This window comes from Sus scrofa, chromosome 13, assembly GCF_054392235.1.
Source record: "Sus scrofa isolate SSC_HxYL_T2T_F1_AM1 chromosome 13, Sscrofa_HxYL_maternal_Yorkshire_Landrace_v2.0, whole genome shotgun sequence".
Lineage (NCBI taxonomy): Eukaryota > Metazoa > Chordata > Mammalia > Artiodactyla > Suidae > Sus > Sus scrofa.
The window spans coordinates 160,411,996-160,435,680 of record NC_139395.1 but is presented as its reverse complement, the minus strand read 5'-3'; the positions used below and the strand labels follow the sequence as shown (position 1 = coordinate 160,435,680).

At 42.5% G+C, this 23,685-nt stretch overlaps 2 protein-coding genes across 9 annotated transcripts in view; one reads left to right on the top strand and one right to left on the bottom strand.

Moving 5' to 3' along the window:
* Positions 1-7,179, top strand: part of TIGIT (T cell immunoreceptor with Ig and ITIM domains) — a 125,627-nt gene extending 118,448 nt beyond the window's left edge. For all 8 annotated transcript variants that reach the window (XM_084991287.1, XM_084991291.1, XM_084991288.1 and 5 more), the window contains one exon: positions 4,524-7,179. In XM_084991287.1, the coding sequence (XP_084847413.1) occupies positions 4,524-4,763 (240 nt within the window). In that variant the 3' untranslated portion in view covers positions 4,764-7,179. The remainder of the gene's footprint in view (positions 1-4,523) is intronic.
* The window catches only part of NAA50 (N-alpha-acetyltransferase 50, NatE catalytic subunit), a 574,571-nt gene that overhangs the window by 537,087 nt on the left and 13,799 nt on the right, over positions 1-23,685 (bottom strand). The gene's annotated exons all lie outside the window — the stretch shown is intronic.

The window sequence follows — 23,685 nt, the reverse complement described above, 5'->3', positions numbered from 1 at the left end:
TGAGAGTGATTCATTAGGCTGGGCTCTCAGATGAAAGTTAGTGAAGGAAGCAGGGTAGGACTAAGGGGCGTGGTCTCAGGGGAGGAGTGGTTGAAGCAAGGATTGCATGCAGATTTGGTCACACCTTGAGGACAGAGCTGGCCTTTTGACAACTCACCTCAGTCAGTTATTGATGGCTGGCTGGCCACCAGGAAAGGTCCAAGGAGTCATTCTCTGGAGAAAGGGCAGCTGTGAGCCCCTTTCAGCCTACAGTCCCAGGGTCTGGGGGATAGGAGCACTGGTCAGGTGGAAAGGAGATTTGAGCAGGGTGCCAACAGCATTCCCTGAAGACTCCAGGATCTAGTAGGTTGCATTATTTAGGAGTGTGGCCTTTGGAATCAGCCAGACCCAGGTTTTGGATCCTGGCTCTACCGCTTAAGTAGCTGTGCCACCTAACTGTGCTGACCCTCCGCTTCTTCATTTAATCGGAATAATTAGGTTCTGCCTTAGAGCTGTAAAAACTTGAGTCAAATAATTGACTTGAGGCACCTGGCATTTTTCCTGGTGTGCATTAATAACTACTGTTTATTAAATTCTTTCATTATTATAAAATTTATTTACCGAAGCTCCTCATAATACCTGATGCTCAATAAATAGTTACATAGCATGGATTGATTATGACTAAATGAAGGAATGTTATTTGCTAGGCAACTGTTGGGGAAAACTCCCCTAAGGGACCCTCTGTGAGAGAAAGGAGAGAGGGGTGTGTCCAGCTGCAGGACAACTGCCCATGTCTGTTCTCACATTGCCTAGGAGGTGAGTATCTTTCCTGCTGATCTCCAGAGCTGCCATTTCCCTAGCTCCCTTTGGTCCCTGTAGAAGAGTGGTGCATTATTCCCAGACTTTTTTTTTACATGGTTTGCAACTACAGGTTTCCCTACGCAGAACGGAATGAAAACAGAACAGCTGAGAGACCCATTTCAGGCATATTTACATTTCCCAGAGGACTTTTGGAAGCCAAAATTGTCCTAAGATTCAAAGGCAAGGCTTGGAGTTCCCATTGTGGCTCAGCAGGTTAAGAACCCCACTAGTATCCTGAGGATGCGGATTCGATCTCTGCCCTCACTCAGTGGGTTAAGGATCCAGCACTGTGTAGGTCACAGGTGTGGCTTGGATCCCGCGTGGTTATGGCTGTGGTGTAGGCTGGCAGCTACAGCTCTGATTTGACCCCTAGCCCAGGGAACTTCCACATGCTGTAGGTGTGGCCCTAAAAAGAAAAACAAAATAAAACAAACAAATCAAAGGCAAGGGTAGGTGGTCTAAGAATGGGCATGAGAACACATCAACCCAAAAAGGTCAAAATCAGCTCTTTGAGAAAGAATTGGGTATCTATATTTTAAAAATGGATGGGTTGCATCAAGGGATGTAGGACTTCTTTTAAGGAGAGCATCAGCATGACCTACGATAACTACCCTGTTCCTAATATGTACAGTAAGGTGCAGCCACTTCCACTGAAAAGGAATGAAAGGAACAACACGCAGGACCTACTCCTTAGGGCCTGCAGTGTAGCACCACCCCTATTTATTTTTTTTGTCTTTTAAGGGTCGAATCTGTGGCATATAGAGGTTCCCAGGCTAGTGGCTGAACCAGAGTTTACAGCTGCTGGCCCACACAACAGCCACAGCAATGCCAGATCTGAGCCATGTCTGCGACCTACACCACAGCTCATGGCAACACAAGGATCCTTAACCCACTGAGCAAGGCCAGGGATCAAACCTGTGTCCTCATGGATACCAGTCAGATTCGTTTTCCACTGAACCACAGTGGGAACTCCCCTAATTTTTGATATGTGTTTATGACCCCCATCCATGCAGCCCCCCACCCCCACTCCCCACGTCTATTCGTGCACTGCCAAACTTGACACTAGCCTACCCTGGAGGCAGTGGGGCGGGCAGAATGAGATTTGGTGTGTGTTCATTGTTATTTTCCAAGCCTGGGTGTGGCTCTTTGTGATTCTGTCATTTGGACCTACAGTGGGGCTGGGTGACCTGTTTTAGAGCAGTATCCATGAAGGCTGAGAGGATGTCACCTTTGCATTGCATGCCATTAGGCATTTCTTCAGCCACCCTGCTTGTGCCTGCTGTTCTTTGATTTTCTTGCCTCTAAGCACAACCCTCACCAATGATGCTGTCATATGGATGTGATGGCTGACTTCACATCTTTGATTTTCCCAAACAGATTTCACTGTCTGTCCTATTGTCCCATAAATGCAAATGTACTTGTCTGAGCATGAACATTTAGAAAATCCTGTTCATTTGGGGCTGAGGAAGAGTGGGGCCGGGGGGCGGGGGGTGGGGAGAGAGAGAAGGAGTGTGTGTGTGTGTGTGTTTGTGTGTGTGCATGCGTGTACATTTCAGGTCTAAGACATATATTGATCATCTGTTATGGGCTCCGAAGTTACCAAGAGGAACACAGTGCAGATCATTCCCTAAGGGGAGCTCACAGCTTGGGGCCTGGAATAGATAGAAGGGCAAACAAATTCCAGACAGTATTGAATGTTACAACAGAAAACACACAGGACAGTAGTGGAACACACAGAAAGGACATAACTCTCCTGGAGGGGGTAGAGACATCTTTTTAGACAACATGCTGTAGAGCTGAGTCTGGAGGAATGAGTAGACAGCTTTTCAGGGAACTTTGGGGAATGGGCAGTGAGTGGAGATTATACCATATTGAAGAGACAGGAAACTGCCTGGCATTTGAGAAACTGCAAGATGAGAGGCAGCTTGGCCGAGAAGAGCATGGTCTGGAGTCTGGCAAACCCACGTCAGAACTGGGACTTCACCTGTCTGAGCCTGTCATCTCATTCAAAAGTAGAAACTTTGGAGTTCCCGTTATGGCTCAGCAGTTAATGAACCTGACTAGCATCCATGAGGACTTGGGTTGGATCCCAGGGCTCGCTCAGTGGGTTAAGGATCCAGCGTTGCCAAGAGCTGTGGTGTAGGTCACAGACACGGCTCTGATCTGGCGTTGCTGTGGCTGTGGCATAGGCGAGCAGGTACAGCTCTGATTCGACCCCTAGCTTGGGAACCTCCACATGCGTGGGTGTGACCCTAAAAAAGATGAAAAAAAAACCCAAAAAGGTAGAAACTTCAATAGGATTGTTGCTGAGATAACATCAAGAAGCTAGCCAAAGTGATGCTCATAGCAGATTCTCAATCAGTGGTGCTGCTCTGGCATTCAGGCCCTATATCATAAGTTGGGGTGTTGGTTGGGGAAGCACTGCAGGACATGAAGTTGGAAAGGTGAGTGTGACCAAATCACAGAGGACATTTTGGGGGACATAATACACAGTCTCCTGTGTATATAGTGAAACTCTGGACTTTCTTCCCAGAGGAACATACCTTATACAATGTTTGTTATACAACTTAAGGGGTTTAGCATCCACCTGTGGCTTTTGAAGGCAGTTAAGCACCCTCTTATGGACAGTGGGGGCCATTGATGAGTTTTAGGCAAAAACATGGCAGATCCAACTTCTATTTTTGAAAGATGGTGGCTGTGTGAAAGTTGGACTAGAGGTTAGAGGTAATCTAGACATAGGTGAGTCTGGAAGTGCAGGTGAGAGATGAGGCATGGAAGTAGAGATGGAAAGGAGGGAATCGATTTCAGAGATACTTTGGGGTAAAACTGAGTGGGATTTTATGGCAAGTTGGAATTTAACATTTCTGTCTCCCTGATACCATATATTAGGATAGAGAATACAGTGGCAGGAGCAGTCAGAAAAGGGAGCATGGTGGTTTCACTGGGGGCAGGTTGAATTGAGCTTGCTTGGGTGGTGAGGTGGCAATGCCCCATCAACAGTTAGATGTCTGGGTCTGGAGCTCAGGGCAGAGGCCTGGGCTGGTATGGATAGAGATTTGAGAATCCTCAGAGGACATATGGTGGTGGTAGATATACACAGAGATGAAGCGTTGAGTGTGCTGTACATACGGAGAGAGTGCGGAGTGTGGGAAAGCAGAGGCCAGAACCCCAAGAAATCTCTTTATCTGTGGGAGCTGATGTGTAAGCGGAAAATAGAGGGGGTCTGGCTGCAGATGGAAGTTGGAGTTCCCAGGAGGAGGAGAGGAGCAGGAGAGAGTGATGTCATGAGCCAGGGAGGGAGAACATCTCAAAGAAAAGGAGGTCAGTGGTGTCAGAGGCAATAAGGAAGGAGTCTGAGAGAGCCGGAGATGGAAGCTCAGGGAGCAGGAAGTGAGGTGTGGGGGGTGTGGGCAGGTGCAGCCAGCCGGAGGGTTTCCAGGAGCAGTTTGCTGGAATCTCACTGTGACCAGGTTGAGAAACTAAGAGTTGAGGGATTGGTGTTGATAAGAACACAACTTTGCGTGTGTGTGTGTGTGTGTGTGTGTGTGTGTGTGTGTGTGTGTGTAAAAGAAAGGAGAGGGGGATCATTATAATTCTGAATCATGTTGGGGAGTAGCTTTTGAATAAGATCCCTACATACTCACTTTGTAGGGTTTTTTTTTTTTTTCGTTTGTTTTTGGAAGAAATCTCTCAGAACCTGTCCAGCAGAAGGTGCCCTGAGGCAGATCCCATCTGAACGGGAGGAGTGTAGGCCCAGGGTCCAGAGAATACCCGCCAGCATTGGTGTCCCGGTGGAGGCCGTGGCTGGAGACCTTTACGCGGAGCTCAGGGGCCAGGATCCAGATGCCGAGCAGCACGACTACTTCAATGTCCTGAGTTACAGAAGCCTCGGGAGCTTCAGCTTCCCTACGGAGACTGGTTAGCTCCCTACCTACGGGGACATCTTCTGGGAGGCACGTTCCTATCTTTGCTGTTACAGATGGACGTGTAGGCATCTGCACATCCCAGTCCTGTGTGTTTGCGTGTGTATGTGTGCGTATGCATGTACGTGTGCACAGGCACGCGTATGCCTGTGTACGTGCATATGCGTGTGTGTTCAATTGAGTGAGTGAATGTCATCCTCTTTTCTGTTTCCTCCATCCTTCCCTTCTTCCATCCTGGCAGACCCCACTGCGGAGCTTGTGTCTTGATGGTGACTGCAAAGTTAAAAACCATACAAACACTTGACCCGGTTTTAAATCTGGCAGTTGGTGCAGTGCCCATGGCTCTGAGATATGCATTTCCCCCCGAGTAACACTGGGCAGGGTTTGGGGCTGCAGGGCTTTGTGATGGATGACAGTGATGGGCTGACAGCAGAGACTTCTCATCTCATTTCTCACTGTCATTTTCATCAACGTTCACACACTCCAGGCATTTTATGAATAAGGTATGTTACCAGTGTCTATGAGGAGATTGGAGGATGACGAAACCATTGTCTTAGGCCCCAGCCTTTAAGGACTTACAGTTAGGTGGAGAGACAACCTTTACATTAAAAGGTAGTGAGGAGATAAGGGTTCAAGACACAGGCCTTTGGGAAGAGATGTCAGTTCAGGATGAGGTGGTCAGGATAAGCTTACCTGTGGTGACATGGCCTCAGCTTGTGTAGGGGTCAGTGAACCTGGGCTGGAAAAGCAGGAGTTTTTGTCCAGGGAACTCATAGAAACTGAAGTTGGGAGCTGAAAGTCCTACATGGAAGGCTTCCATGTGGGAGGGAGCCAGCAAGGCTTCAGATTTTTTTTCTGGCCACACCCATGGCATATGGAGTTTCCAGGCCAGAGATCCAATCCGAGCTGGAGCTTCAACATACGCCATAACTGCAGCAATGCCAGACCGTAAACCCACTGCACCAGGTCGGGGATCAAACTCGCACCTCAGTAATGACCCCAGATGCTGCAGAGACAATGCCAGATCCTTAACCCACTGTGCCACAGCAGGGAACTCCAAAGCTTCACGTTTTATTCTCAGGGCAGGCAGTTCAAATTGTCTTCTGCTAGATGTTCTCAGAGTCCAGCGATGGTCTGATTTGGAGGATTCTAGGCTCTTGCAGCCATGTGCTCTGGGGAAGCCCTCAGAAATGGTGTGTGTTCACTGTGGGAGCTGTAGTTCAGCCCTTGGGCCATGATCCACCAACCTACTTCTTCTCTATCAACCTACCATTGAGCCTTTGAAGAAAGAATCTGTTTCCTACCAGTGGGAAAATCTGGATTGTCTTCCTAGAAAAACAAAGGAGGGTGATAGAGGGTTTAAAAATTGAGCACCCTCAAACCAGCTGCCTAGAACCCTCAAATTCACCCCCTGACCTCTTTGTGCTGGGCTTGGGGTAGCATCTGAGCTGCTCATTTCTGTTTTAATTGGCATTCAGGTCTTATCCTCGCACCACTTCTCTTGGCAGAGTGAGGGAGGTTGGGTTTACGGGAGCCTCCTTTCCTTTCCTGGGCATGCAAGCTGGGAGATAAACTGTGAAGCAAGACTGTCCTTTGTCAATGGTTAACACGGAGCCTTGACCTGCTCCCTCAGAATTAGGCTGGTTGAGTGAGAAGACACTTCAACTCCTGTTCCTCCTCTGATTTTGATTTTGGTTTTTTGTCACTTCTCTACCAAACAGGTATGTAGTCAGGAGCAATGAGCTGAAATCTGTCCACAGTGCCAAGTCCTTTGGAAGAAAGCTAGTTACATGTAAGAAAGTTGTTATTTGCCATGGTAGTTCACAACATTTTTCTTGCAAAACCAGTGCAGGTTGGTGGGGAGTAGACGACAATTCACAATTCACAAATGAACTAACATGGAATGACAAAAAGGGCATGGTGGTTTGACGTGGTGAAGGTGTATGTTAGGCTGAGGCTGGACTGAGAGTTGGGTGTGACTCACATGATTACGGTAGCAGGGAGACAGTTACAAATGCCATTTGGATGGTGACAAAAATACAAAAGGACCCATAGATGTTGTAAATGGGCCAGGTTACTAAAATGAGATTGAATTAGACAGAAAATGAATCTGAAAGTGGAATTCTTTGAACTAGAATTTCCTTGGGGAACAGAGAAGACAACCCCCTAAAAGCCAGGTTCCTGGCAATGTGTGCTGTCCAGGATGGCAGCCACTCTCTGCGTGTGGCTGTCTGGCACGTGAGATGGTTAGTCCTGTTGAAATGGGCTGTGCTGTGAGTGGAAAATACCAGATTTTGAAGACTTACTGTGAATAATAAGGATATAAACTGTCACATGAGTAATTAAAAATATTGATGATATGTCAGAATGATATTTTGTATATATTGGGTTAAATAAAATATATTATTAAAACGAATTTCACCTCTTTCTTTTTACTTTCTTTTTATTAAATCTTACAATGATTTTTATTTTTTCCATTATAGCTGGTTTACAGTGTTCTGTCAGTTCTCTACTATACAGCAAGGTAACCCAGTCACGCATATATATGACACAAGTGAAACTTTCCATGGAAAAGAAAATCATGGACATGGAGAAAAGACTTATGGTTACCAAGGGCGGGGGGGGGGGGGGCTTTAGAATTTGGGATTGATAGATACAAACTATTGCCTTTGGAATGGATAAGCAATGAGATCCTGCTGTATAATACTGGGAACTATATCTTTTTACTTTCTTAATGTAGCTAGTGTAAAATCTAAAACTGCTTATGTGGCTCGCATTTTATTTTTTGTTGAACCATGAAGCTCTAGAGACTAAACCTCAGCCTAGCTGGTACCTGGGGAAGGTGTTTATCTCTCTCTGTCTCTCTGATTCAAACTAGGGCTTTAGGAGTTGCCATTGCGGCTTAGGAGTAATGAATCTGACTAGTAATCATGAGGATGCGGGTTTGATCCCTGGCCTTGCTCAGGGATCTGGCATTGCTGTGGCTGTGGTATAGGCCCCTGGCAGCTGCAGTTCTGATTTGACCCATAGTCTGGGAATTTCCATGTGCTGCCCATATGTACTCCCCCAAAAAACCAAAAAAAAAAAAAAAAAAACCCAACAAAGTAGAGCTTGAGGAAGCTTTTTCCTCTTGTTATGTCTTTTGAGAAATATAGAGGGAGGGGTCACAGGAGAGATTGAGGTGGGGAATCACTAAGTGCAGACAGGGAGCGCTCCTAAGCTCTCTGGATCGTCTCTTAGATTCCATGGTGGAGGAAGGGGAGAATAAATGAATCAATAAATGAGTTCTAGGAGGAATATGGTTACTGACTCTCTATCCTTTATCTCTCCACGTCCTAAGCCTGGAGAATGTGAAAAGAGGTCTGATCAAGGGAACCCCCAAAATTATCCAGGCTGATCTGGAACTCCTAAAATTATACCAAATATGAGAAATTATGAGTCATGGAGCTCTGAGGTAGATGACCTTCATGAATGGACAGAAACGTCCCATGTAATTTGATTTTGTGACGTGTTCCTTCTCAGACTGTGAACCCCTGGAAATGAAGCATCACAGACTCAGGTTCATACAGATTCCATGAGTGCCGAGCTGGACAGGCAAGTGGCTGTGTTTGCTGCACATGAATGGCAGCTTTCTGGTGGGCTCACCATATACCACAAAACGAGGGAATCAGCAGCATGGCCGTAGCTGCCAACTGCAGGGTATGAGTTTTGGGTTCAGTCTTCTGGTTCTTTCCAGTACTGCAAAACTGTAGTAATCCCCCACCTTTACTCCAAAGCACACCGCTCCAAAGAGGCCCAGGAAATCTTAGTGCATGTAAGAGCTGAGCTCTCTGGAAGTAAGAATTAAAATACTTCAATGTTTGAGAGTTTGTTTTTGTTTTTGTTTTGTTTGTTTTTTTGCATAAGATAGAGTCTAGGACAATACTAGCTGATAGAACTTTCTGCGATGATGGAAATCTACATCTGTGCTTTCCAATATGGCAGCCATAAGCCACTCATGGCTATTGATCACTTGAAATGTGGCTAATGTGACTAATGAACTTAACTTTTTTTTGCCTTTTTTTTTTTTTTTTTTTTGGGCCACACCTACGACATATGGAAATTCCCGGGCTAGGAGTTGAATCAGAGCTGCAGCTGCTAGCCTGCATCACAGCCACAGCAATGTGGCATCCGAGCTGAGTCTGCAAGCTACACCACAGCTCACAGCAACATTGGATGTTTAACCCACTGAGCAAGGTCAGGGATAGAACTCTCATCCTCATGGATACTAGGCAGCTTCAACTCTGTTGAGCCACAATGAGAATTCCTGAGCTTAATTTTAAATTTTATTTTTTTCATTAGCTTAAACTTAAGGTAAATAGTAACATGTGACTGGTAGCTAGTATATTAGACATCACAATCCTAGTAATTGCTGTGCATGTGGAGAAAATAAAGGTGTATCTACAAGCCATTGGATGATCTACAGGCATTGCATTTGAAAGGTCTATCAACCAGGAAGAAACATGATCTTCTGCTCTCTCCGTCCTTCCTTTGATCAAGACAAGCATGAGGCCAAAAACAAACTATGCATTTATTTATTCCAGACTCTTCCCCAAATGTATCTGAGGTAGCTAAGTGGTTCATGTAAGGAGGACCAGAACTGACGAAGTTTGTAACTCACAGGTGTTATGTGGGAACAGACTTGCATCACAGGACTTGCGCTGGACTAGTCATTCTGACTTCATGTCAGAATGCTGCGAAGAACATCGCCTCTGGTGCTAAAAGTCTGATTTTGTAGAGATCGACAGAGCAGTAGATGTGGTGTGTCATGGATTGGGAGTCAGGATACTTGTCCAAGTGCTGATTACTGCTCTTTTGCTTCATGACATTGGATAAGCCACTTAACTTCTTCATCCTCATTATCAACGTTTCCTCATTTATAAAATAGTAATACTAATATCTAATTTATAAGGTTCTTGGGGAGATGAAGGTAACGTGGTTGAGACTTTGTAGGCTATAAAATGTGAATTAATGTTATTATTGCTCCTGGCACTGCTTACAATACCACAGAGGTCCACAGGGAGGCATTAAACCTTGTTGGAATGTAAGGAATGCTGAGAAGTTGCAGATACATCCTTGAGGTCGGCAGGCTCTCTGTAGGTATTTAAAAGTTTGGTGTGTTAAGTTAGATCATAATCTTTAGAAAAGTCAATTGTACTTTGAATATAGATGAGCTTCTTATTATAGGTATGGTCATTGTCTTTGGTCTCCAAATTTGTGTTAATAATTAAGTTGATTTTGAGACATGGTAGCTTAATGGTGCAGTGGAGGAGTTTGCATAGTCAAAATACTAGGAAAGAGATGGGTGTGTTGTCCTCACTTTGCACATGGTAGTAGGGTGGTTGCACTCAGGGCCCAGGCCTCAGTAGGCAGTGCACCTCCCTTTGTGAGCAGTGACTTTGAGTCAGCAAAGCCTCATCCATTACATTAAGTTCATGTTGTTTACTTGTATTCATTTTTATAATTCTGTAAGAGGCATGAGCATGATGGATTTACCTGGTTTTAGGTATGAGCGTATTTAAGAAAGAGTTTAATAAAAGTATGTTCTATTAACTATTCATTTTTTTTTTTTTTTTGGTCTTTTTAGGGCCACACCCATGGCATATGGAAGTTCCCAGGCTTAGGGGTCTAATTGGAGCTGCAGCCACCAGCCTACACCACAGCCATAGCAACACCAGATCCAAGCCATGTCTTTGACCTACACCACAGCTCATGGCAACGCAAGGATCCTTAACCCACTGAGCGAAGCCAGGGATCGAGCCTGTGTCCTCTTGGATACTAGTCAGGTTCGTTTCCACTAAACCACAATAGGAACTCCTAATTCATGTCTTGATAGACATTATAATGAAAATAATCACACTCTTCCCATGTGAGAAGTACTTTTCTCCTTTGTAAGTGTATATATGCTATTCATTTGAAAAACACTGGTGTGGTATGCATATCATTGGATTTCAGAAAACCTGACTTCAGTACTCATATATTGTTTTCTATTGGGAAAACTACATATTTCTGAACTTCCTCTTCTATAAACTAGTGTAATAATGTTTTGCAAGATGACGGCATGGGTGGATAAAGCATATGAAGAGGAAACTTTATAAACTGTCAAGTGCCATATAAGTAGTCTATACTCCATTTACCATTGTTATAGCCCATATGGAAACCATATCACATTTTCAGCAGGCCGGGAAGAGGCGTCAGGAGTTTGTGGATGACGCACAGAGAGTTCAAAGACTCTGGGGTGAGTTAGCCAGCATCATTACGATATTGCTAAGATTCACAGAAATCAAATAGGGGCAGATCACTCATGATGAAAATGCTTCCTTCCTCTTTATTTTTTACTTTCTAGAATAGCAGGTGAACTTAGGGGGTCAGTGATTGAGTCATGGAAAGTAAATATTTAAATTCACAGGGCTCAGCTTCCAGCCCAGGGTTCCTCTTATTCCAAGCCCATGCCTGGGAATCTTTGTGTTCCTCACACTGGTCGAAATGTTTGTCCACACTCACCTCCTCCAGCCCTGACCCTGGATGTTCTTGGGAGTCCCCAGGCTATAGACTGTGTATTCCTTGGCCTCTTCCTTCATAAACCTGTCCATGTTATCTTTTTGTTAGTTTATAAATTCCTGAGGCACTCAGAGTCTAACTCTCAGAACAATCTAACTCTTGATTTGTATGTCTTTATTTCTAGTTAGATTTTAAGGCTCACCAGAGTTGAAATAATTCCATCTCTTTTATACACTGCACAGTGTTGAGTGAAATATAGATGCTTACTGAAGACAGCAGATCTAATTCAGTTGGGCTGACATCACCCAGGGCAAACAAGATGTAAGTTTTCTCCATCACACTAGCAATTTCTGAGAGAAGGATGAAGTTAGAGAGCCCTTATGCATAAGGTGGTATATGAGAAAGGGCCTATGGAGCAAATGGGAGTTTCTCAGGGGTCTCCAAAGTCATCAGATGGGGACATATTTTGAGCCATGAACCTCCTGTGGATACAGGGATACAGGGATAGATGGACACAGTCGCATTTGGGACTGGTTATTTCCACAGCAGACAGAGATACTGATTTGCACATGGAGAAGAGGAAAAAAATAGAGAAGTCAATTTAGATAGCAGTAAATGAGCCATGTGATCATCTGTGATCTGTAGACAGGAGAAGGAAAATGCCCCAATTGGCCTGATATTTTTCCAAAGTGATTTTAGTATCACCAATCCTGGAATTCTCAGTTCTTATAGCGAGAGGATCGATATAAAATGAGAATTTCCTTGGCCTTTTAGAGATAATCCTCAGTTTGGATAATCTTAGACTAGACGTAGGCCACAATGTATGAAATAATGTGTAGAAACACTGCCACAATATAAAGAAGACACAATAGGAACCGAGAAGAGTTTTTTTTTTTTTTAATTATTCCTTCATATTCAAACTTCACAAACAGTGTGAACTTGTACAATACCTCGGAAAGTGAAACTTACAAAAAAAGTGCTGGTAACATTTAAAAAAAAACAACAAAAACCCCAAAAAACAAACATCATTCTTAGCAACATCAATTACTCTTCCACACAAAACAGAAACCTTGTAAAATTTATTTTCGTATTTTTAAGGCGTAATACTTCCGTATAAAGTATATGCAAGAGATAAAACTTCACAGTATTCCAAAATGTCACAATAATAATAATAATAATAATATAGTATAATGAAGCGCTACAGTTAATTTTTCTTTTTTTGAATGTTTTTTTCCTGTTTAAATAACAAATACAAGTCACAGGTAAATATACGTGAGAAAAATACGAGGCTAATATTAAATGGCAGGTAAGGATACTGTCACTGTAAGAAAAAACTGGCAGGATGTGTGTATTTAGTCTATATTTTAAAGCACTTGATAGAAAAGGCGTATGCAAGGTTTTTCAAAACAATTTGTTGTTTGTTTGTTTGATAACTGACAACAATTTAAGAGTATAATGAAAAAAAAAAAAAGGAACAAACTCCCTCTCAAAACTATTGACCTGCTCATCCCAAACCACGTATATATATTGATGGGTGGGTGGATGTGTGTGTTGGTGGTGACATGTGTTTGTACGGTGCACAGATTGATACAAGCGGTGTCCCCTGGCCACCTGCAGAGACTGGAGGGTACAGTCTCTGCAGTTCATGAGCCCAGGCTCCTTGTGGGAAATTATTCTTTCAGTTTAAAGCTCTCTTTTTCCTTGCCTCTCCCTCTTTCCAAAATCTTCCCCAATTCCCAGGTCTTCAGTCTGAAGAGACAATCTGGTTAGAAAAGTTGCCCTCCATTCAAAACTCACTGGGAAATAGAAACTGCGTAGACAGTGACACCCACACAGACACTGAAAATACCACTTGGACGAATGAATGTGTTTGTGCATGTGTGTGGGTGTGGTGTGTGTGTGTGTACAGTAGCAATTGCAAAAAAGGGACCATATTCCTTTCCATACTAGGATACAACGTGATAAGAAACATTTCTGTGCCGGGAATAGGGTTTCTTCGAATCTTATCACAACACTGTGGCGGGAAGATCAGGAACCGGGTTCACCTTTCAGCAGTCACCACAGTAAACTTCATTGAGACCACGCATGCCCATACCTCTGCTCTGGGCATGCGTGTGTGTTAACAGCTAGCCATTCAGCCAACAGGTAACAGAAAGACAGCAGATAGCAAAACACGTCAATAAGGTGCTCAAAGAAAAAAGTGGCACCCATTCCTTGAATGGATGGCCACGTTAAGGTGCTTCAAAAAGTTTTTTTTTTTTTTTTTTCAGTTTTATTTCAAACATTGAGAGTACTGATTTGCACATGGTAGTTCTGAGTCAGGCCAAGGGTTTTGAGATTTCTGACATCTTCCACTGAAAAGGGCTTTCACTGTAGTTGTTTTGTTGTTTGTTGTGGGTCACTTGAGTTTAAAAGAAATTGCTAGCCAAAAACTGAAATCAAATCAACATGACTAAAATAAGTGGGTGAAATGGTATAGAACATTACTGCATTCCCATTGGATCAAGATGGTTTCGCCCATTTTTTCCTCTTTCACTAACACTGTTCCTTTTTTCTTTGTTACAATCCATTCCTTGTGAACATACAGAAATGACCAAAGTCACTGCAAGTGGCTGTTTTTATTTTTTGTGATCTGTTGCAAGAGTCCAACCTTGTTTCCTCTGCTGCTGTTCCTGTAGCATCTGGTTTTGTAATGAGCATCTGGATTTGTTATGTGCATGTGTGTGTATATGCACATATACACACCTATACATGTATAATATATACACTATATATATATGGATATATATAGGAAGTGTGTATACATTTATACATAATATAGTGTATATTGTTTCAACTGGAGATAAACTGAACTGGGTTCAGACACTAGCACGTGTTTATCTTTCCCCTGCTCCCTCTGTACATTTTAAACAGTCTGGAGCTTTTATTTATTTTTTTAAAGTGCATTTTCAATGCAGAATAACTGTCATCCACTGATTCCTTGGAAAACATTTTTGATGAGAAAAATCTGACGGTTCGCAGCCCCCAGCAAAAGAAACCCGGGTTTGGTCGTGCCAGGGGCTGACGTGGCAGTGCCAGGCTCGTGCCTGAGTGATTACTGGGTGTTCTGGACTCCGGGCACCTTAGCAGCAGCAGCAGCAGCACCTTGACGAGAAGGCAGAGATAGAAGAGGAAGAAGGAAGGAAAGCTCGGATGAGGAAGCATGAGTTTAGGGTGTGTTCCAGGTTGCAGGTGTTAACTTTGTGTGGATTTGTGCAGTCTCTGCTTGGCTTCGGCTAAGAGATACCACCTAGTCCCCTCTCCACCAACGGACACTACCCTCCTCACGCCCCGCTTGCTCAGGCGTCCCCACTTCCGAGGCCAACTTGGGAGTCAGCTCCCTGTGGGGATGTGAGTGCCAGCGTCCAGTAGGAATAAGGCACCAGAGAAATCAAAATGTTACAAAAAGATGCAAAACCCCATTTCTAAGAGCCTCTCCCATTGCTCCATTAAAATATTGCATGTGATACCATTCGTGTGTACTTCAAGTGTGTCGAATGCAGTCTCTGAAAGGAACCGGAGGCCCTTCAGCACCAGAGATCTTTAGGAATGCACCCTTGGTCGAAACACACCCACTCCCCCCACCCCCACACCCGCCCCACGCCACACACAAGAGCACCAAATTGGGAGAACAAGGCTGCTTGCCATTGCTCACCTCAGTTTTGATAAAGATCAAAGAAGTCTATGAAATAAAAATTTCAGCAGTTGCCTTAAAATTAAATGGGTTTAGGCTGTCAGTATCTGGTGGCTTGAGGCTCTAAGTGTCCACAGAGCATGATGAGGGGGTTGAACTGTTTGTGTTAATGTTTGGGGGAACGTGCTAAACAAAAATTACTTCCTAAACAACACCCAAGTCCTCCACTAAGACTTTAACCTCCCCTAATTTTTTTAAATATTGTAAAAAGAAAGAGGTTCCTCAAACTATAAAAGGAAAAAATGAAGGCACATGATTTTATTCGGTCCCACAATCCTTAAGAAAAATGGTATTTTGCAAATGTGTGTGTGAGTGTGTGTGTGTGTGTACATGTACATGCATGTGCACATGAAACGGGAGTCCAAGGGCCATTGAGGCAGTAGTCCAAGGGGAGCTGGAAAAGAACAAGAGAGAATTTTGAGACAGAGAGAAGAAAGGAGAAAGGAGGAAACAGAGGCCTCTCTTCAGCTTTCTGTCATTGACAGTCTCAAGATTTGGCTGCTTTAGGGTCCAGAACGGAATTCATTTGTCTTGGTCTAGAAAGTGCCCCCAGTTAAATATCTCCAGTTAATCGTGTTACAGCTTTTGGTGTTTCCCTTTTCCCTTCCCTCCAGCCAAATGATTTTTTAAAGAAATCACAGTTTTTAAAAGTTATTTTTTCAATGTTGAAAAACATGGAAAAGCTACTGAACAGCCTTAGGCACTCTGCCTCTCCATCTTCACAGTGAGCAGATGGACGGACAATCCACGGTGTCAAAGATGAGGCAGGCAAGATCCCTTGTGCTAGAGGGTCCCTTGCCCTACCTCTCCCGAGAGGCTGGAAGTACCTGCGCAGCACTGACAGCCGTTCCTTTTCAACTGGATCTTCCCTCCCCCTACCCCCTCCATGGAAGGTGCTGGGCTCGAGAGAGGCTGAGCCACTCATGGAGAGTGATGGAAATAGGAGGGTCTGAGAAGCCAAGGGTGGAAGCCGTGGGGGGCTCTCTCCTCAGGCAGGTCAGCACTGTGCTCTCTGCAGCCTCGATGCAGGATGGGGAAAACGTGGGTGCCCGCTGAGTAGTGGAGGTCCCACTCACACGCACTTCATGAGACCTCAACTCTCAGGCTCACCACCTTCGTGCCTCCGTTGCATCAGAGCTGGCCCTGGTCCTTATGAAGGCAACGGAACAAGACAGAGAGGCAGAGTCAACTGGCTACATCACACAAAAAGGGGCTACTATGGACAGTGGGATCTCAGAAACAAATTTAACTTTGGTTTTCTGACTTTTTCAAACCATGAAAATTAAAGCAGGGTTTCAGTGGCTTCGTTCATCTGACAGCTGTGACATTTTTTCTCATTTGGCAAGGCTAAGGTGGGGGGAAGAGAAAAGGGGTTTCCCATAATTGGTCGAAGACACAGGGTGGTAAAATGCTTCCACACTTAAACTCACAGTCCAGTGTTTTTGACATTTCATAAATAGCTTTTTTTTTTCTCTCTAAAAAAAGAATAAAACAAGAACAATCCCTTTACTTACTCATCTGAAACAAAATAAACAGCAGTGGGTACAAACTTCTTCTTGTAACAATTACAAAAAACAACAATATAATCCCAACTTTTAACACGCATCTTGAATCAGTTATTTTTTTTTTAACCTCAAAACTGCAGCATATCCTTAAGGGCAAACTTTTCGATTAGTTTTTTTCTTTTTTTTTTAAATAATGTATTCACCAAAAAAACAGTCTTGTACCAATAAAATGCATTCAAAAATAGAAAATATTACACAACAAAAATATGTATCCTTCCTTTCCAAAAAAGATTCTTCACAAAAAAATGTAGAAAAAATTCCAACAATTTTTTTCCTCTCCTAAACATTAACTTTCAGTCTAGGGCACAATTATTTATTGATTTAAATGTCTGCTTTTGCATAAAACATGGAAGATGCAAAACAATTACTGTATTAGGTTTGTGAAGTTACATCCACTCCCACCCCAACTCTAAAACAAAACAAAACCAGAAAAACCCAGCAAACGTGAAACAAAAGATACAGTTGGTTGACTGGATGAAATCTCTTTCCTTCCATCGTGCCTTTGTGTGGGTTAACTGGCTCTGTTGGTATCTAGGAATGCTCGAGAAGGGGATCAGGGTGGAGTCAAGAGGTTCTTTAGCATTAAATGATGTCCTAAGGAGTCACTTGCAGTCTCCCGTGTTTTGGGGCTTATCTGCTGCAAATCCTCATGGAGAAAAGAAACACATGAGGATGGGCAGAGGACTTAACTGTGTTCATATGGGTACCTCTATACAAGCCAGTTTCTCCACCATTGCACGTATTTCCCTCCTTACCATGGAGTTCAGGCGTGGGATGAAAGGTAACGGAGAGCTCCAGTGGTACACGGAAGGCTGGGGCTATTTCCTCTGTGGTCACTTCATCCGTATTTAACTGGTTTGGACATTAACTGGAGCAATGACATGATCTCAAATCTTAAAGGAATGCCCTATTTTCCCATTCCCATATTGAACCCAGGCATCGTTTCTATTTCACTGTGGTAGCTTAACGATACATATTTCTTATTTGATGGTATTTCTCTTTTGCGTGGGATGCGTTTTGTATATGTATTCAGTACAAATGGATTTTTTTTCCCCCAAGCATTTTTCCCCTGTTGCTTATTTGGTTGCTGGTTTTTTCTTTGCGGTTTTTGTTCTGTTTCGTTTCTGATTTTTTAAACAGTGAAATATGTCCAATTTTATTTCCAGTGCATTAAACACATTTTAAATTAAAAAAAGAAATAAAACTTTCCCCTCATCCTTCTAAAGGAAATGACTGATAAAAGTACAATATAATAAAATCAGGCATTGCCAAAAATAGCATGATGTGCAACCTCAATTACATCAAGAAAAACAAACAGACAAATGAGAATTATAAACCGTAAGCAAGAAGGAGCCAAGACTATATAATCCCAACTATGGTATGATTGGCAAGCACTGGTTAAAAATAGGTAAGGCTACTCTTAGATTTCTAACTCAACATAGTTAACCACTGCTCTTCTGTCTTTTCTTTCAACTCTTAATCTTTCACTCACTAGTTCTTTATATCTTTAAAATGAACAAATTTGTTTTTATATTTTTGGTCTACAGTAGAATTACATATTAATAATATAATAAAAAGGTATTTCATTAACAGGTTGGTACTGCATCCATGTGGAGAAAATAGAGAAAAAGCACTCAAACAAACATAGCAAATGGACGCTACTTTTACAAAAATAACCACAAATATAATAGAAATTATAAACAGGGCAACAGACTGAACTGAAAGATATATTTGGGATAATACAAACTCCTGATAAGCTATGCCCTAGAATCGCAGCCTCCAAACCTTTCCTGTGATGTCCACCTTTCCATAGTATCACTTGAAATTCAAATGGAAATGGAAACAAAATGAAAATAAAGAGGACAGGTGGCTGGGCCAACCAAAGCTTCCAAGTTATCTTAGTTGACTGGTCAAGACCAGCTGGATAGCATTTGAGAAACTGGTAGGCCACAGGGGAGACACTGATGGTATTTGTTTTTAATTTTGGAGGAGTTCCCAGCCCACTGATAAAGAGAGAAACCAAGGAACCAAATAATTCTTCTGGTAACATATAATATACGAGATGAAATAGAACTGCAATAAAGGGGACATGGGGGTGAGGTGGGAAAGAGAAGAGAGAGGAGAAATAGGCAAACTTGGGGCACCACCATCCTTTGTTTTCTGCAACACATTGGTTCCCTTCTTTCTGAGCATCCTTCAGTATTAGCTACAGGCCCCAATGTCCTGTGAGCAAACATGCGTTGGCTCAGCTCTTGGCCTGACCTCTATACTTATTGGCTTTCCTAAGGGCTTGATGGCTCCGGAGGCTCCCTGCCGCCACTGCCCCATGCCTTTGATGAAGCAGAGAAGGAGTGCAAAGTTGTGATGACAGAGGCCCTTTACACTAACCATTCCCACTTCACTGGTTTTTTCACACTGACGGTCCAGTGTGGGAAAATAAGAAGGAAAGGAATTCATAAGAGTTGAGCTTGGTCATCAAGCGTAAAGTTTACTTCCAGGAAAACAAAGAAAAAAACCCCCAAAATCCAAGATGAAGAAGAAGAAGAAGAGGGTGACAATGACAAAGAAATGGCATCAGTCAGAAAATACTGCTTTTGGTTTCTTTTAACTTTGAATCGTCCTTGGTTTTTCTCTCATTCAACTGCTCCAGTTTAAAGTAAAGTTTAGAATCTAGTGCAAATATCATCACATCATACCATTCCAGGAGCAATACCGTATCCCTTCATCCTAAGTGAATACTATCCCTTCGGACCTCCTCAGAAGACTGGGGGCAATGATCCAGAAAAGCACAACTGAACAGATTATTAATCTAGTACTCACTACAACAAGAAAGGCACTATCACAACAGATCAGCCTCAGCATTTTCCTTGCCGTGGGCATGGATGTTTTAACCTCTCCAGTAACCACAATGAAACCCAGACTGTGGCTTTTTCAGTACTTGAATCCACTGGCCAGTTGTCTGACTTCCCCACTGGCCACTCCTCTTGGCTCTGGCCATGCACAGCCCTGATCTGCTCTGTGTCCATGTTGCCCCACGTTTCACCAATGATCCTTGAGTGGTTCTAAATGATTTAGCTCACTCTCTTCCATGGAGGTTTCTTTCTCTCCATCAGTCTCCAGGTCATCATGACTCTATTAAAGACTAGTTTACAGTGTCAGGTACTATCGTTTATTATTTTTTTTCCTATTTTTTAATCCTCTAACCAAACCCTAAGTCATAAAGACAGTTCAGTAGCTCCTCTAGCAACAAGTCTCTTGTCAATATCACTGTGAATAGAATGAAAGCCAAAGTATCACCCCCTGACCACCTTGAGCTTGCTGCATTACTTCTGTTTGGGAGAGAGGAGGTTGGGCTCTGGAAATTAAAATCTTTGGTGACAAAACTGGAGTGGGTTTGCAAGTTTCAAGGAAGAAGTTATTTTCCAAAAGCCTCAAGAGAAGTAACCTAGGACAGTTAATGTGAATGTATTTTAAAAGGTCAATTATTTCTTTCTGTAACTTTGGTCTGGTATAGTCAGTATCTTCTCAGTGCTTACCCAACACACAGCTCTGTTAAGAGCTCTGAATTTAGAGTTTCTTATTTAAAAGGGAGATAATACTTTGAGTGCTTAAGGGATTGCTTACGTTAGTTCTGAAAGCTCTAAATGGAGTTTTTCTGCCTAACAAGGCTGACAGCTTCCTTCACCATCTTTTAACTTGGAAAAGTAGACTTGGAAGGATGCTAAGGAGGAGAGAGAAAGAGCTACCTATCAATGTAAGAGGTCTCAACGGAGAGTTTTCCCAATTGATGCCCCAACATGACAGTGATCAGAGAAACTCAACATTTTACCCATTGATGTGGGTTGTGATCCTTTCTTACTGAACCAGAATCTTCAAAGCTGTCACCGTGGATTCTGGAAGAATCCTTCAGCATCTTCACTCTTTTGTTATTATTCCCTATACAATCTATTGCTTTTCCTGTGGTGAAAGATTCTTTTATTAATAGTCACGAAAGAGCTGTCAAATTCTAATTATTTCTAAGATTTAGAAAGGCAATAAAAATAAATCCAATAAAGAAAAGTTGAATAAAAGAAACCCAACAACTTCAAAACTAGGCTTTTAGGCACTGTTAAGGTCTTCTGCTTTATAAGGGATAGCCTATGATGGAGCAGCTAGCTAGTCAGGAGGTTTGGATCAATCCTCCAATACATCCTCCAATTTCAAGGTTGGCCTAGCTTGTCTCAGAATAAACCTTTTATCTCACTGGTTTTCAATGGTTATTGCACTGTCCCCTTACTGTCATCTTTAAAGGATTTCACCACATGCATGGCCTTCCTCTTTGGTTAGCCTGATCCAGGTTTCAGCCAGTGATGGAAAAGCAAGCTCAGGCTGAAAGGATATCTCCATTGTGGACAAGGTGAGGTTATTCTAAGAGGAGGCCATACCTCCGGGCCAAGGCGAAGACATCTGGCCACCTCGGTTGGCTTCCTCACCATCACAGCGCTTACTGAAGGCTTAGTTGGAGACGAACATTGGGCAAACTTCTCCTTCAGCATCTTCAGTTTACAGTACTAACTCAGCTTCTTTATAACAAGAAAATAGATCCTATCAGCGTGGCCGTTTCTAGGCCTGATCAAGGGCTGGCAGCTTGCACAGATTCTCACCAACCCTGCTAAGACCAAGCATGATGGAAATAACCCTCCGTTTTTGTGGTGCTTCTAGTTTCATAACTTGCCTCTTTCTTTCCCATACCTCACACACTCTCTCCCGGCACAAGTAAATACATTTCAGTAGTGCAATGCAGTGCAGTCATATTTATTTAGTGCAAAAAAAAAAAAAAAAAAAAAAAAAAAGCCCATTACAGACCCAAGCTCAACCTTAAAAAGCTCTCACTAAAAGTTACCAGTGCCACAAAAGTGGGAAATTCAGTTTTTACCTCACATTTCTGTGAGTCATCTCTTTTGTTGTCCCCATTTGTTTCAGCTCAAGGGAAAAAACAACTAGCATGCACCTAGGTATTATTCCATAAAATGTTAAGCCAATAGGCAGAAAATAAAAGGAAGGAGCTGAGTTGAAACCAGGGGCAGTATTTAGAAGAGGAAAATAGCTATTTAATGCAAAGGTCAGTAGTGGTTTTTATTGAATGGTTTTCATCATGTCAAATGGCTCCAATGCGATGTGAAAGGGAATGCCTACAGAAAAAGATAAAGCTTTCCTGTTTCCCTAAATTTAACAGTGCTGGGTTCTTATTTCTGAATAGTGCAATCAGCTATTCCTCCAGGGCTTCGGGCAGCAGCCACCTTATCTAACACAAATAGGGACACTAGGAGCACTCACTTTTTCACATTGACCTTCTCTCTCGCCTCATTCCTCTCCTATCCACTTTTTCTGACTACACATAAATACAGATCTACATACACATATACAGAAATTCTCAAGGCCCCTCTCAGGATTGAAAAATACAAATAGCTCAATGACACACTCACACAAAAAGTACAATTATTAAATATAAAAGTGAATTATTACACCAAAATTAAAAGAGTCTGCATTGTACCTCTTCTTGTATTATTCGGTAAGAAAAAAACATTCATAGCAGGATGTCTTATGGAGCTTATTTTTTGCTTAATATTAATCTGGACTTAGTTTGGGATATGGCAGTATTGAGTGATTCTGGAGAAATGCCTTGCATTTGATTATCCTCAAGAATCGTTCTCTTCAGTTTGTCTGGGTCTTCACCCTCCAAGTGTAAATCTGCTCATCTGCGCATATCCACGGGCATGCTGGAAGTCTCAGGAGAAGCAATATGTAGTTTAGAATAGATTCTAGAAACATCTGGCAGAGTGGGGTCAGCACACTCAAATTATTTTGAAACACCAAGTTACCAGGGAGTGTCTTGATTCCGTCAACTCCTTGCCTTTGTTTGGAACTATGAGGATTACTAGGAGAGTCAGCTTTCATTTATTGGGAAAACCACACTTCTTTCAACAATAGTGCAAAAAACAATTTTAATTAGCTATATGAAAGTTACCCTTAATTTATACCTCAATAGGCCCCTCAGGAAAACTTAATTGATGGGAATGAAGAAGAAGTTTGCTGACAATGCTTCTGTGAATTTTCTCCTACAAATCTACATGCAGATGGTTCCAGCTCAAAGTCTGGCCCAAGGAAAGCAGAGTAACTCGCCTTATTTTACAAAGAACCCTCTGGCAGTAAACATATACTAAGCACTTTAGACTATGTCTAAATCTTGTATCAAATTTGAACCATTGTTTTATTGTCAGTTATCTCTCTGCATATGCTTCTGAGAGAGGATGAGGAATAGGAGCAATCAAGGGTTTCTGTGATTTCTCTGTATGGGTTTGACTATATTAAGAAAAGTCTTAAGTCACCAAGAAGTGAGTCACTTTACTAATTCCTAGGCCTATAACAGCAAGAATGGGCAAGAATGGTTAAGGGCAAGTGACTTCCCCTGTGAACCCTGAGAACTGGCTTTAGGAATCCAGAACTGTATCAGATTTAGCCCCATCACACTGTCTTGTCCCCCCCCCCTCGCCCCCTTACCTTTCTTCTGTTTCTTTAATTGAAATTGCAATTATTTTAAAGACTCAGCTAAGAATGCAAATTATAGCACAAAAGACAGGTTATAAAAAGGTTGTCAGGCTATCTGTAAATTACATTGAGTTGAAAAAAGTATGCTTTCAAATGAAGCACTACAATTTCCTCTTTTTTTGTTTTTTAAAGTTTCTGATTTGGTTTTTCCTTCTTTTGTGGTGCTAGGGTGAAAGACTGGCCATGCAGTGCCAATCTCCCTCTGTGAGTATCACCTCCAGTGCCCAGGGGGAGATGAGAGGCAACGGAGAAGTGGATGTTTCTCTATTTAACACTCTTCATGAACATACATTGCTTTAAAATAAACAGAACAGAAATCTTAACAATTATAGAAATCTATAGATCGACTGGTTTTGGCATTTTAGTAACATCCTTTCTTTTTCTTTTCTGGTGATTCTGTACTATATTCATAAGAAGCATCCAAGGAGGATTTTCACTACTTTAGTTTATTCCCAGCCTTATTTCAAAAAATGTGAGAAGGCAATAAGGATTTGTA